The sequence below is a fragment of the Drosophila willistoni genome, assembly GCF_018902025.1.
Source record: "Drosophila willistoni isolate 14030-0811.24 chromosome 2R unlocalized genomic scaffold, UCI_dwil_1.1 Seg167, whole genome shotgun sequence".
Taxonomy (NCBI): Eukaryota; Metazoa; Arthropoda; class Insecta; order Diptera; family Drosophilidae; genus Drosophila; species Drosophila willistoni.
The window spans coordinates 14701262-14713215 of record NW_025814050.1 but is presented as its reverse complement, the minus strand read 5'-3'; the positions used below and the strand labels follow the sequence as shown (position 1 = coordinate 14713215).

Here is an 11954-nt window from a genome sequence, read left to right as displayed (position 1 = left end):
AAAACGCCAATATTAAAGGTTTGATAAAAGTCAAAAAAGTGTATAATAATCAAGAGCAAATAATTAAAGTCAAAAAAAAAAAAAATGATTAAGCTTAACCTATATTTTTTCGCTCAAAACTTTTTTTTTTAAAAACATTTGTGTTAATCTTTTTAATAATTTGGCATATTTTTGCAGGAATATAAAGAAGTAAATTTTGTTTCTTTATAATTTGATTAACATTTTCGGTTGTGCAAAAAAAGATTTTATTTGGAAAAATAATTTTAGATTCGCTTTGAATAATATGCAATTGTATAAAAATTGCATTGTTGAAAACATGAAATTGTATTTAAGCACGGCAATAACAAGGTCCTTCTCTTTCACTCGTCAGCTTTTTCCATAAGGTATTTCTTCATATTCTTAGCTAAAATTATAAAATATAATCTTCACCTTTTATTTTTTTTGTTATTTGCTCCTGTAGGTAATTTTATGTTTATGAGGTAAAAAATTAAAAATCTACACCTGAAAACTCGGAAAAACATTCCATTCAAATGTTAGGAAAAAACGGATCTGACCAGACCCAAGAATTTCCAAGAAATAGTTTAAAAATTACGTTTAGAAGGAATTAAAATACGTAAAAATTAATCATCCTAATAGAAGAAAATCTAAAAAAAAAAAAAAAAATTATAATTCCGACGGTTTTTTTTAAATATAACATTGAATCATAAATCCCCTAATCCCAAAATTTTTTTTATAAAGAATTTCCTTAAAGTGACACATGTCACTGTAATGTAACAACTTGTCATCGTTAACCTGTCACAGTAAGAGACTAATCCAAGTCAAAATCATTGCAAAAATCATGGAAAAACCTGCTCCAAGTGGTACCGGAAAACGTTCAGCCAGGGGACAAGCCCAGCAACCGACCATCAAAGGTTGCTCTTGCAAGCGTTCGCAATGCATCAAAAACTATTGCGATTGCTACCAGTCCATGGCGGTTTGCTCCAAACATTGTCGCTGTATTGGTATGTAGATTAATCTCACATAGGAAGGGACAACCCATTGAATTAACCTTTGGCTTTTGTTCATAAGGTTGCCGCAACACACAGGAGCGTAAGAATGTAGCTCCACCACCAAAAGCCACGGCTGCAAAACGCGATCGAGGCGCCGCTTTGACTGCAAAGGCTGCAGCTGCTGCTGCCAAGGTCGCTAAGGCAGCCACAAGCCAGCCCGTGAAAGTGAGTGGCAAATCTGTTATCACAAGGGTGGTGTCACAACCAGCACCATTACCACGGAAATATACTTCCGCAACTGCTTTGGTGCCAAGCAAAGCAATCGAACAATCATTAATTAAAGCCCAGCAAGAACCCAAGGTTGGTGTCATTGAAGAAAATTCCTCGGGTGGTACTCTTAAAGCCAATGCTTCGCCTGGAGAAGCTAAGGCTACTACCACTGGAGAGCCAGTGACTGTTAAAAAAGAACCGAAGGAACCGAAGATAAAGGAACCAGCTGGGTCAAAAATCTTTTTTCGACCGATCAATGCTGCTCTATTTGACCTCATGTACGTACAGGCCATAGAAGGCGAGCAAATGGGTCTCAATGAGGTGCATATTGGTCATCTGGTGTTCCATGAGTTAACGCGAGCCATCAATACGATTTTGGCCGACCGTTGTTTGGAATAAAACTAAAAATATAGAGTCCATAACGAAATACTCATTTAGTATTCTTTTTATACACAAATTTATGGAATTCGTGATCTTATAATTCTACCAGTCGGGTGGTTGGAAAATAAGTTCCGTAACTAGCATATCGCAGCTGGTTTTACGTTGGCCCAATCTTGTTTTTGCGGGAGCTGCTTTGTGACGTTCCAGCGGTAGTTCGTTATCGCTATCACTAAAGCCTTCGGCCAATTGTGACTGCTCCGTGGCCTCATTTTCTACATCTGGATCAAGATCCTCATCATCTTCGTTACGTTGATGGCCTTTTCGTGGCTTTCTTTTCGGTGTCTTGGAGCCGCCGCGAAACTTTTGCCAAAACTCCAATGGTTGAGCAAACTCAATGTAGGTGGGGAAACGCATAGCCATGGCCCGGCATAGATTGTCAAATGAATGTTGTAATTGTGGATTCATGACGGGCAGAAGATTTCGATATGTTTCTTCTACATAACGTAAACAGCGTTCCAGTTGCTTCAACTGTAGTGGAGAAACAAAAAGTTCTTTTAATAAAATTCTTAGATTAATCTTTTTTTCATTAAGCTTACAGGCTCCTCCAAAGCGTCGCGTTGACGAGAACCACGACCCCGGCCTTTAGAGGTTACATTCTCTGGTGTTGATGCCGCCGCTGCTGATGGCGACGGTGTGGGTGGTGGCGGTGGGGCAGATTCCTCCTCGCCCTCATCACTATTCTCGCCATCGCCACGTGAGCTGGTTGCTTTCTTGCCTTTTGTGTGGAAGCAAATTCGACGCATTATGAAAAGCATATCCTGAACAACAGCCAAAGAGCCAGGAGACGTGACAAATGCCTTATCCTTGGTTTTCTCTAAAAGATCATGAGATTATTTTTTGGGTGATGTAAGTTTAAACTGCCAAACTCACCTGCCAATAATTTAAGTTGTCCAAAGTACATAAGCAGTTTGTTGTCTTCAATGGTTGATATGATATGATTATATAATAGTCTTCGATTTCTAGTCATATCCTCACCCTTGAGTGGTGATTGATATTTCGAGTCCGATTGCACTCCCCTCAACATGGACTGATCATTCAAGTCGAACGGGCACTCCTTGAGGCAATGTTCAAACAAAAGTTTATCATACAAACGCTTATAGCGTATGAAAAATGCATCCGCCTCTCGAGCCACTTCGGGACTTTCATCCACTAAACTTGCCAGCAGAGATGTCAAAATGGGACCCTTTAGCTTAATGTTGCCCGAAAGAATTACATCCTTTACACAACGAAATGTCCTGACACGAGTCATGGCAAAGTTTGAATTAAGTTTGCCAAGAATGCATTGAAAATTGTTTTCCAAAATCGATGGATGCTTCTGGCCGAGATCATTGAGGGCAATTAGTGTCGTATTTATAATCTGTGGTCTATCATTTTTCGTCAAAATGACTTTAAATATGCGAGCCAAGCTATTGGCCAGATGATTGTCACGCAGGCACAGGCGACCCGCAATGACAATCATCCAGTTTGTCATGCGTTCGTTGTCGGTGTCGAACTGAGATTCATTCAATTTGGTGCATTCCTGCAGATACTTGAATACAATGCCGACAACGCGTTCATCCACATCCTGTGGCAGCATTACAATAATTTCCGTATAGGCACCCAAGAGGCACTGTAGACGTGTGTATTCCTCTTGAAAATTGCCCGCACAAGACACAATCTCATCTCTTAGATCTTCAAGTAACTCTAATTGCCAATTAGCAACATCGGAGCCCATTGATGGGGCTTGGCTGAGCGATAAGTAATGAATTTGATTCAGAAGATTTATTGCACTCGATATGAGACCCAACCAAATGCTTCCCGAACGCAATGCCGTCAAAAGTCGCTCAAATAGTTGATTCAGTGCTGGCTTGGAAAAGTTGGCCAGACAGCAGATAATCAATTGTAATGCTAACAATTGATTAGTCTTCATGCTGTACGAGGATAAGCCATTAAAAATACTGATTAAAGCATCCAATTTGTTGGTTATCCGACTGGACAAAAACAGCAATAGAGCCCAAGCTTCTGTTGCCGTTGAAGTGGATAAATGAGAGATGATTACATCAATCAGTTTGGGTCTGTAAATTAAATTGGAATCTAAAATGGAATTCAGTTAAAATGCCTACAAGTGAGCTTACGTGACTATTGGTTCTTTATCCAGTAGCATGGCAAAACGTTCTTGAAGATATGCCCGCGGTTGGGTCATTAACAATGTGCCAACAATTCGCCAAGGCATAAAATGTCTCGGCTCATTAGAATACTCCATAGGTTGTATATTCTTCAAAACAACTTGATTAAAACTCTGCAAAATATACGAAATAAGAGACAATTCTTTTAAGATTCGTGACTCTTTTAAACTCACCTGCAGGGCTTGCTTCTGCAGAGCGACATCTTCATCGCTGAGCAGACATGCCCATATGCGACAATATACACAAATTAGAGCAAAACAATTGGAATAAGTCTGCAATAGAGTTTCAATCATTTCGAGAGCTGATTTCCTTACTGAAGCCAATCTATCCACAGCCAGTAACGAAGTTTCCCGCACAAAATTCGTATTATAAATGATCAAGGGATTAATTAGGATAAGGCGTTCCAGCAAGGCAATACCACCTGCACGTGCCAAGCCATTATCGGAGTTTAGAAAACGCTGATAGATAATTTGAGGTAAATTCTTGACTTCTGTCTCAAGAGCTTCATGACCTTCGAAACTGAATGCATATTGTACAATCCCTGGCTTCTCGAAACGCAGTTCATTCTGATGGGCACCTGGTTCGTTAAGTGTCTCAACGTCATCGTCCTCGAATTGAACAAATCGTATACTCTCATCCAATATTTTATTGGTCATGGGCGAGCCCTGTTTGAGGGCCATAATCAACATTTGACATGCCTTGCGTCGCACCGTAAACGTTCGATCGTTAAGGGATCGCATCACTTCCCTTATAAGTCCCACCTCTCGTGGCACTTTGGATACTTCATAGCGAAAAATGCTCCACTGGACTTCAGTTTGATGTTGCAATATACGCTCGGCAAGATCGAGGGCTCTGGTTTGTATTCCAACAGCATCATCTGCCTTAATAGCCTCTATAATAAAGTCCGTACATGATTTATTGCACTTGGCAAAAAGCGCTCCATCGTATTTGGCTGCATATCCAATGGCTACCTTTTCATCCGTGCTCTTCCACTATGAAAAATGCAAATTAATAGATTAATTAGTTTGTTGGTTCTTGGAGCTAACCTACTTACCGCTTTTATAGGATTCGTGACAACACATTCAATGTAGAAATGCAAGATACGCGTCATTATGTCCGGATATTTTCCAATTAGATTGATATAGCAATCGGATATATGTTCACCACTCTTCATGGCACCACCTCGCCGACTACCACCCACAATCGGTGGGCTATCTGCATAGATGTGCATAGGAAAAGATTGCCGCAATATCAATTGTAATGTCTCGTAAACGTCGCCATTGTGTTCCGTGGCTATTTCCTCAAACAGCTCATAGCATTTGGTGTGCAAAGTGGCAGCGCCTGTAAAATTCAAAATGGAAAATTTTATAAATAGTGCGCCATGTCGATAACTCCTCGTCGTTAGGAATTTATCGATATATCTACAGTAGTCAAAAAAGTATTGGTAATGTACAAATGTGGACAAATAACAATAACAAATTTAAAACATTATTCTCTAAATTTCTTGTTTTATTATACATCTGAAACGCAAATAATATAAATTTCAACGTTCTTTCATAAGCTCAACCTTAAGAACTAAAAAAAAAACACAAAAACAAATTTACATTTGGTATTGCGTTTAACTCTGTGAGTGTATCAATACTTATTTGACTCATTGTACCTTTGTTATCGATAGCATCTGAAAATCAAGTGTAACATTTTGCAAAGCAGTTGAAATAAAAATACAACAAATTATAATCCTAGCGTTTCATAAGCTAACGGGATAATGTTCGTTCTATTGCGCAGGAATGGAGTGCTGGCGGCAACGCCTAAACTCTGCAGGATTAGCACCCGCTTGCTGTCCTCCGGCACAGCAACAGATCGTTCGGAACATTTTGACATTATCATCGGAGGCGGTGGTTTGGTGGGCACAACATTAGCCGCTGCTCTGGCCAAGAATGCCACTTTTGCCACCAAGAGAGTCTTGCTGCTAGAGGGAGCTCCAGAATTCAAGGGCTTCAATGCGAGTGGTCCTTACCAAAATCGTGTGTCGGCTATCAACAAAAACTCCATTGAGCTATTCAAGTCCATTGAGGTTTGGCCACTGATTGAGGCGGCACGTTTTAAATCCGTTAAACAGATGCAAGTGTGGGAGTCACATAGTGATGCCCTCATCCATTTCCAAGACAATAACTTTGCCAGTGATGTGGCTTGCATTATAGAAAACGACTTGATTCTGGATGCGGTTTACACACGCTTGAAAGAAGCCACCAATGTCCAGGTACTGAATAAGGCCAGGATTGAGAGTGTGCGGCTACCCAAAGATGCCCAGGCCAATACAAATACTTCCGAGCTTAAATTACAAGATGGACGCTCCTTCACTTGCGACCTGCTCATTGGTGCGGACGGAGCCAATTCCATAGTGCGGAAGGAAATGGGTGTGGATGTCTTTTCGCTTAACTATGAGCGTATGGGCTTAGTGGCTACATTGGACTTAAGCGACGATGGTGGCGATAACTCAGTAGCCTTCCAACGTTTTCTACCCAACGGTCCAGTGGCTCTGTTACCATTGAGTCCGAAACAGAGTTCATTGGTATGGAGTACATCGGTTTCACATGCAAAACAACTGCAAGCTCTGCCGCCAGCTGAGTTTGTGGATGCCCTCAACGAAGCTTTTTGCAGACAGTATCCACGTGTGGAATTGGCCGACAAGGCTTTGCAGGCTCTAAATGCCTTCTTTGGTCACACTTCTGCTCAGAATCAATTGCAGTATCCTCCACGTGTGACTGGCGTCCAGACTGGTTCTCGGGCCACTTTTCCATTGGGATTTTTGCATGCCTCTTCATATGTAACCAGTGGTGCCGCTTTAGTGGGTGATGCAGCTCATCGTGTCCATCCGTTGGCTGGCCAAGGTGTCAATTTGGGATTTAGTGATGTACGTTATCTTGTGGATACTCTGGCCACTGCTGCCTATGCTGGTTTTAAGCTTGGTGACAAGCAACATCTTCTAAAATACGAACGACAATGCCTGACCAAGAATGTGCCAATTATGATTGGAGTCCATGGTCTTCATACGCTCTACTCAACTGAGTTTAGCCCTGTGGTATTGCTGCGAAGTCTCGGTCTGCAATTGACCCAGAATTTACCGCCCATTAAGAATATGTTTATGCGGGGAGCTATGGGTTAACCGAAATGATATATCTAATATATACATCATCATAGCTATTGGGGATTTTAAGGTTTAAAGTTGACTGTTTTATAATAAATTTATAATCACAAGAAAAACTTGAAATTTGTTTTAACAACCACAGATTCAGAGATTAGTGGCCTGTTTAATTAAGGTATATAAATTTGTATTTTATTTAATTCAATTTATTGGAATTATAGTCTTAGAATGTTACTGGAATTGTCAGTAAAAGTTGAGGAAATTTGTAGAATTTTAAGGAATTTGTTATCCATAATGATAAATGTCAGATAAAAGTTAAAATGGGGAGAGATTCAAGAGGATCTTATTAACTAGTTTGATCATTCGTTGCATTTTTGGATTTGGTGGTTTTGGCGTAGAAAAAGTTTAAACTAAGCCTAACTTTGATAAGGCACATTTGGCATGTTGATGGATTAGAATTTAACTTAGTTTAAGTCTAAATCGATTTGGCATTATGTATATTGGAGTTAATTCATTTAGAGCTCTTGGTGGCTCTTGGCAATTACCATAGAGGACAATTGATCCAACACGTGGTTATCGTCTTGGCTAATGAAAATGTGTTCGCGATCGCTCTTCAGACGTGGCTCGCTGTCACACGTTGTGGTAGCAGACTCCACATTAATTTGCTGCGAGTCCTCAGTATCGGATATATAACCCGTTTCGCCAGTATAGTGAATTGGATAAAGTAAGAGTGGAGCAGCACTTAAGGCAATAAGATTACGCTCTTCAAACGCCGAGCTCCAAGTCTTATTTGGATGACGATCAAACATCAGGGGTAAAAACTCATCAACTGGTATCAGTTTTTTCAATGGATTGGCGGCCAACAGCTTGCGTGCACCTTCCAAAGATATGACATAGCCCAGAGTCCAATATGAGTAGCCAACATGCACGAGGCTATCTGCTCCTTCCACCCAAGGTTCGGTCTCCTCCTTCAAACGCTTTCGTCCAAAGTATATTAGATCGTATTCCACTGCATTTCTGGCCTGATTGATGACACGTAAGGCATTGCCTGTGAAATAGGGTTCGAAGCGTATATCATCTTCCAGAATCAGAACCTCCTTCTGATTTAGCTCCAACATCTGTTTCCAAATGTTGTAGTGACTGAGAAAACAGCCAATCTCTCCCATGGTCATGGCACGATGATGATAGGGATCCTCATACCCGGAGAGAAATTGTATTCCCATCTCCTGGAGTCGTTCCGAGTTCAACTGTTTGCCATCCACAGCCGAAAAATGCTCCACATTCAGTCCCAGCTCGTCGAAGAGATTTTCCATTTTCTGACGACGTTCGGGACGTCTATCAAGATTGATCATGTATATGTGATCCAGAGTTAATTTACTTTTCTCTGGCAGCTGAACCGATTCTTGGAAATAATCCAAAAGCGGTGGAACAGCGCCCAAATCATTAACCATATTGGCTCGAATATTAATTATCTGGAGTAAATCTTGTTCGAGCGTATCACTCGGTTCCAATGGCTGTAGGACATAACCAAAGGCCAGCTCGTTGCTCACATGCAATGGAATGCCAGAACTATTCGCTGAAATAGCAAACACAATAATATCATCTGCAGGTCCTTCATAGATGGGACTCTGGCCACGATTTTTCTGCATTTCCTGCAAGCGTACTCTATCAAAAGTCAGATTTCGTGTCCTTTTGTAATTCATGTCCACCATCACGGCTGTGTGTATCATGGGGACTTGAAAGACGCCCAGTTTTTTAACTTGATAGATTTCCTTGTATTCGTCCGTACGCTGATAGTAATAATCCTCGGTCATGCCACACCAAAAATTGGAGTACAAACCCTCGGACAGCAGCATGGGTGCCACTATTGGCAGACGCAGTCCAATCAGAGATTTTAAAGTTTGCTTCTCTGTCAACATGACATCGGAATCCAGGAAAAATACAAAATCAGCCCAAATATCACGAGCATACTCAAAAGCTTCCTCTTTCAGTGCAATCACATGCTTGAAACGTGACACCGGCCAATCGTACGGGGAGGTTTCGTTATGATGGCTTTGTCCTTTGGTTTCATCATTATCAAGGGCATAGTTGACACTGTGATAAAAATCAGCAGTATGTTCCAGCCATTCCTGTAGGATTTCAATGCTATTGTCACTGCTGTGATCACAACGCACCCTGCATCAATTGGGCAAATTAGATTTTATTAGATTTCAAATGGAGCACATTGCAATTACATACCAAATGGCTATACGATCTTTGGGATAGTCAAGTTGGGCCAAATAACTGAGGAACATGGGTAAAACATGCGCCTTATTCCGAACTAGGAGTGTGACCAGCACTGTGGGCAGCAGGTATTCCTCCTGCTGCTCCTCCTGCAGGGACAAGCCGAATGCAATTGCGGCGTTTATTAAAATCAGGCACAAAATCACTTGTTTTTCCATTGCCACGTCATTCCTAACTCTTGCCGGAGTTCAAGTAGGTCATACACGCACTATCTGACGGAAGCGGCGGTGGCGGCGTCTAATAAACTGCTGGAGAATGCCTTTTGATTCCTCTCTTTTTTAATCTATTTATAATTCCTCCATATGATGCTAAGCAATGGCTGTCAAACTCATGCGATACCATTAACATAATTGTTTTCAAACTGTAACAGCTGTTGCAGGCTATGTTATCGTTTTAATTCATGGTTCCTAATCCTAAGGTGACGCAAGCCGTTGAATTTTAATAAACTTTTCTTTGTATCTATTTTACTTTTATATTGACGTTAGTCTTTGATATTCTTAAAAAAAAAACGATTTAATAAATTTTTGTCGTAAGTAACAGTTATTAGCAAAGGGACAGCCTTCTGGATAACTGCATTATCGACGTCATTAATTCATTTTCTTGTACAATCTTTCGTCTTTATCTATAGTGATTTAAACGAATTTATTTCTTTTAAATTATATAAAATGTTTAGGTAACAATTAATAATCAACTTTGAACAACTTTTTGTGTATGCGGCTTAGCGTAGCTGGGGAAGTTTAGTTGCAAACCTTCTTTTGCTTCAAAGAAGGTGTAGGACAGTGTGATTGTATCACAGTGCTCCAACGCTGGATCTTGCACTATTTCCGGATCAATATAGAAGAAAACTGGCATATCCACCTCCTCGTGGGGATTTAGCTGTTGCTCCTCGAAGCAGAAGCATTGGATTTTATTGAAATAAGCTCCAGCCTCGAAAGGTATCACATTGTAAGTACTGATACCAATGACGGGCTTATCTGTTGGATTGCGGGCAGTATAGAAGGCCAATGCAGTTTCTCCTGGCGCCACTTTGATCTCGTATTGCTGAGGTTTGAAGTTCCAACGCATAGAGGATCCAATGTCGGCGTTAAAGCGTATCTTCAGCACACGATCCTTAATCTTTACCATATGCTCCACCTTCTCGGCATCATGGCCTTGCAGGGTGGTGCCGCCATAGCTGTAGGCTTGACAGAAAATGCTGTATAGTGGGACGGCTGCATAGCTAAGTCCCACGATGAGCACTCCACCAGCCGTAATGTAGTACAACGTTGATCTGGAGCGCAGCTTCCGGGCTTCTTCTGCCGGGTCTGTGGACTTCCAACGGATACGGAGGGGCGAAGACTGTGATCTATTGCTTCCCAACAATTGCTGACACTGCCATCGCCCTGTGGCGGAAAGTAGCCGGCGCAGCATGGGTATTATGTTTCCAGGATATTATTTTGGTTTTATTATTAAGAATCACATATAAAGTTTTTTTTCAGCTCTGTTAAACAGCTGCGGCTATTTGTCTTAGTCAACACTGACAATCGGCTGCGGTGATTTCGCGTTATTAAGCACTGACACATTTGGCGCTAAATTTATAACTGTACAAACTTTGCTCCTAATTGCAACTAATTTTTTTTTACAATTTTGAATGACCCAAGCTAACTTCAAATTAAAAAATATTTGTATGACCCTTAAGTAAAAATAGTACATGTAAAAATGTTATCACTTACAGGGATTGGGATAGCCCAGCTTGAAGTTGTTGTATAAAATCTCCATCAGACATCGAATGATCTTGTCACGAGGCTGTAGATGCTCCTTAAAATGTACATAGCGGAATACCAATTTCAGATCATCACATACGGTCAAAAAATACATCCAAATTGTTCGTTCGTTTCGGTATCCATTCAGTTCCAGCAGCTTAAACACTTTCAACACTTGCTCAATAATGTCCTGATCGAAGATACCGAAGCTCTTCGCCCCCGGAATAGTAAGCGTAAGAAAGTAAGTGCTAACTGCGTTAATTGCCAGCTGCAGGTTAAGGTTTCTATTAAGGCCACTGGGTGCTGCTTTTAGGATGTGTTCCGGAGGATTGGCTAGGCTGACTAGGGTGTAAATATATGCTAGATAGGCATCAGCCGGCGAGACGTTAATGAGGTTTGCCCAATTGTCATGGGTACTATTGTAGGTGGGCTGATTGGCTTCACGTATCCTGCGAATAATCACTGACAACTCGCGAAGTTGCGACAACTCATTCTCCTGTTTTGAAATGTTTGCCCTGCACATGGGAAGCGACCAGAATTTAATAGCGCGTTCATGCCACACCTCATCGCTAGCTTCTTCGCCGTACAAATATTCCTCCACATCAATCCATTGCACATTTGCGGCATAATTAACTCTTAAATCTTGAAAAATGCGACTTAACTCCTCGGACATTGTTTGTTTACATTTTTTTTGCAGGTGAAACCACAGTCGATAATTTATCGATAGAGCAAAGATTTGTTATCGCTTTTCGGAGCAAATGTCCATTTGTTATCTTTTATCGGTGCGCATAATTTGAAAACATTCCGTTACAAACGTTTAAAAAGTGAAACTTATCCACCGTTTTTTTGTGGCGTAGGTCAGTGAATAGGCGTTAATTTCGAGAAGTAATGCTTTGATTGAATCATTTATTCTTTAAGA

The 11954-nt window shown here is 40.9% G+C and overlaps 5 protein-coding genes across 5 annotated transcripts; 2 read left to right on the top strand and 3 right to left on the bottom strand.

The window, feature by feature from the left end:
* The first annotated feature begins 739 nt into the window (after nucleotides 1-739).
* LOC6642636 lies at nucleotides 740-1686 on the top strand. Its single transcript, XM_002064977.3, has 2 exons — nucleotides 740-1001; nucleotides 1069-1686. The coding sequence occupies exons 1-2, from the start codon at nucleotides 839-841 to the stop codon at nucleotides 1656-1658; spliced, it is 753 nt and encodes a 250-aa protein (XP_002065013.1). The 5' UTR covers nucleotides 740-838; the 3' UTR covers nucleotides 1659-1686.
* Nucleotides 1670-11743, bottom strand: LOC6642634. The gene is made up of 7 exons (XM_002064975.3): nucleotides 11006-11743; nucleotides 4920-5206; nucleotides 4039-4857; nucleotides 3815-3978; nucleotides 2571-3754; nucleotides 2237-2514; nucleotides 1670-2168 (listed from the first exon to the last, which is right to left on the bottom strand). The coding sequence occupies exons 1-7, from the start codon at nucleotides 11706-11708 to the stop codon at nucleotides 1743-1745; spliced, it is 3861 nt and encodes a 1286-aa protein (XP_002065011.1). The 5' UTR covers nucleotides 11709-11743; the 3' UTR covers nucleotides 1670-1742.
* LOC6642635 (ubiquinone biosynthesis monooxygenase COQ6, mitochondrial) lies at nucleotides 5537-7129 on the top strand. The gene has a single exon (XM_002064976.4). The coding sequence runs from the start codon at nucleotides 5631-5633 to the stop codon at nucleotides 7029-7031; it is 1401 nt and encodes a 466-aa protein (XP_002065012.1). The 5' UTR covers nucleotides 5537-5630; the 3' UTR covers nucleotides 7032-7129.
* Nucleotides 7137-9610, bottom strand: LOC26529805 (glycosyltransferase 25 family member). The gene is made up of 2 exons (XM_015178479.3): nucleotides 9249-9610; nucleotides 7137-9185 (listed from the first exon to the last, which is right to left on the bottom strand). The coding sequence occupies exons 1-2, from the start codon at nucleotides 9449-9451 to the stop codon at nucleotides 7526-7528; spliced, it is 1863 nt and encodes a 620-aa protein (XP_015033965.1). The 5' UTR covers nucleotides 9452-9610; the 3' UTR covers nucleotides 7137-7525.
* On the bottom strand, nucleotides 9911-10803 carry LOC26528889 (cytochrome c oxidase assembly protein COX11, mitochondrial). Its single transcript, XM_015178412.3, has one exon. It carries the CDS (start codon nucleotides 10701-10703, stop codon nucleotides 9981-9983), a length of 723 nt encoding a protein of 240 aa, XP_015033898.1. The 5' UTR covers nucleotides 10704-10803; the 3' UTR covers nucleotides 9911-9980.
* Nucleotides 11744-11954: the final 211 nt, after the last annotated feature.

What these genes read in the sequence shown, in the direction of transcription:
- LOC6642636 (XM_002064977.3), top strand. Translation starts at nt 839, where the DNA reads ATGGAAAAACCTGCTCCAAGTGGTACCGGAAAACGTTCAGCCAGGGGA. An exon ending in CAAACATTGTCGCTGTATTG is followed by an intron (nt 1,002 to 1,068) that starts GTATGTAGATTA and finishes TTTGTTCATAAG; the next exon opens with GTTGCCGCAACACACAGGAG.
- LOC6642635 (XM_002064976.4), top strand. Translation starts at nt 5,631, where the DNA reads ATGTTCGTTCTATTGCGCAGGAATGGAGTGCTGGCGGCAACGCCTAAA.
- LOC26528889 (XM_015178412.3), bottom strand. Translation starts at nt 10,703, where the DNA reads ATGCTGCGCCGGCTACTTTCCGCCACAGGGCGATGGCAGTGTCAGCAA.
- LOC26529805 (XM_015178479.3), bottom strand. Translation starts at nt 9,451, where the DNA reads ATGGAAAAACAAGTGATTTTGTGCCTGATTTTAATAAACGCCGCAATT. An exon ending in AAAGATCGTATAGCCATTTG is followed by an intron (nt 9,186 to 9,248) that starts GTATGTAATTGC and finishes CAATTGATGCAG; the next exon opens with GGTGCGTTGTGATCACAGCA.
- LOC6642634 (XM_002064975.3), bottom strand. Translation starts at nt 11,708, where the DNA reads ATGTCCGAGGAGTTAAGTCGCATTTTTCAAGATTTAAGAGTTAATTAT. An exon ending in GCTGGGCTATCCCAATCCCT is followed by an intron (nt 5,207 to 11,005) that starts GTAAGTGATAAC and finishes TGAATTTTACAG; the next exon opens with GCGCTGCCACTTTGCACACC. An exon ending in GATAAAGAACCAATAGTCAC is followed by an intron (nt 3,755 to 3,814) that starts GTAAGCTCACTT and finishes TTTAATTTACAG; the next exon opens with ACCCAAACTGATTGATGTAA.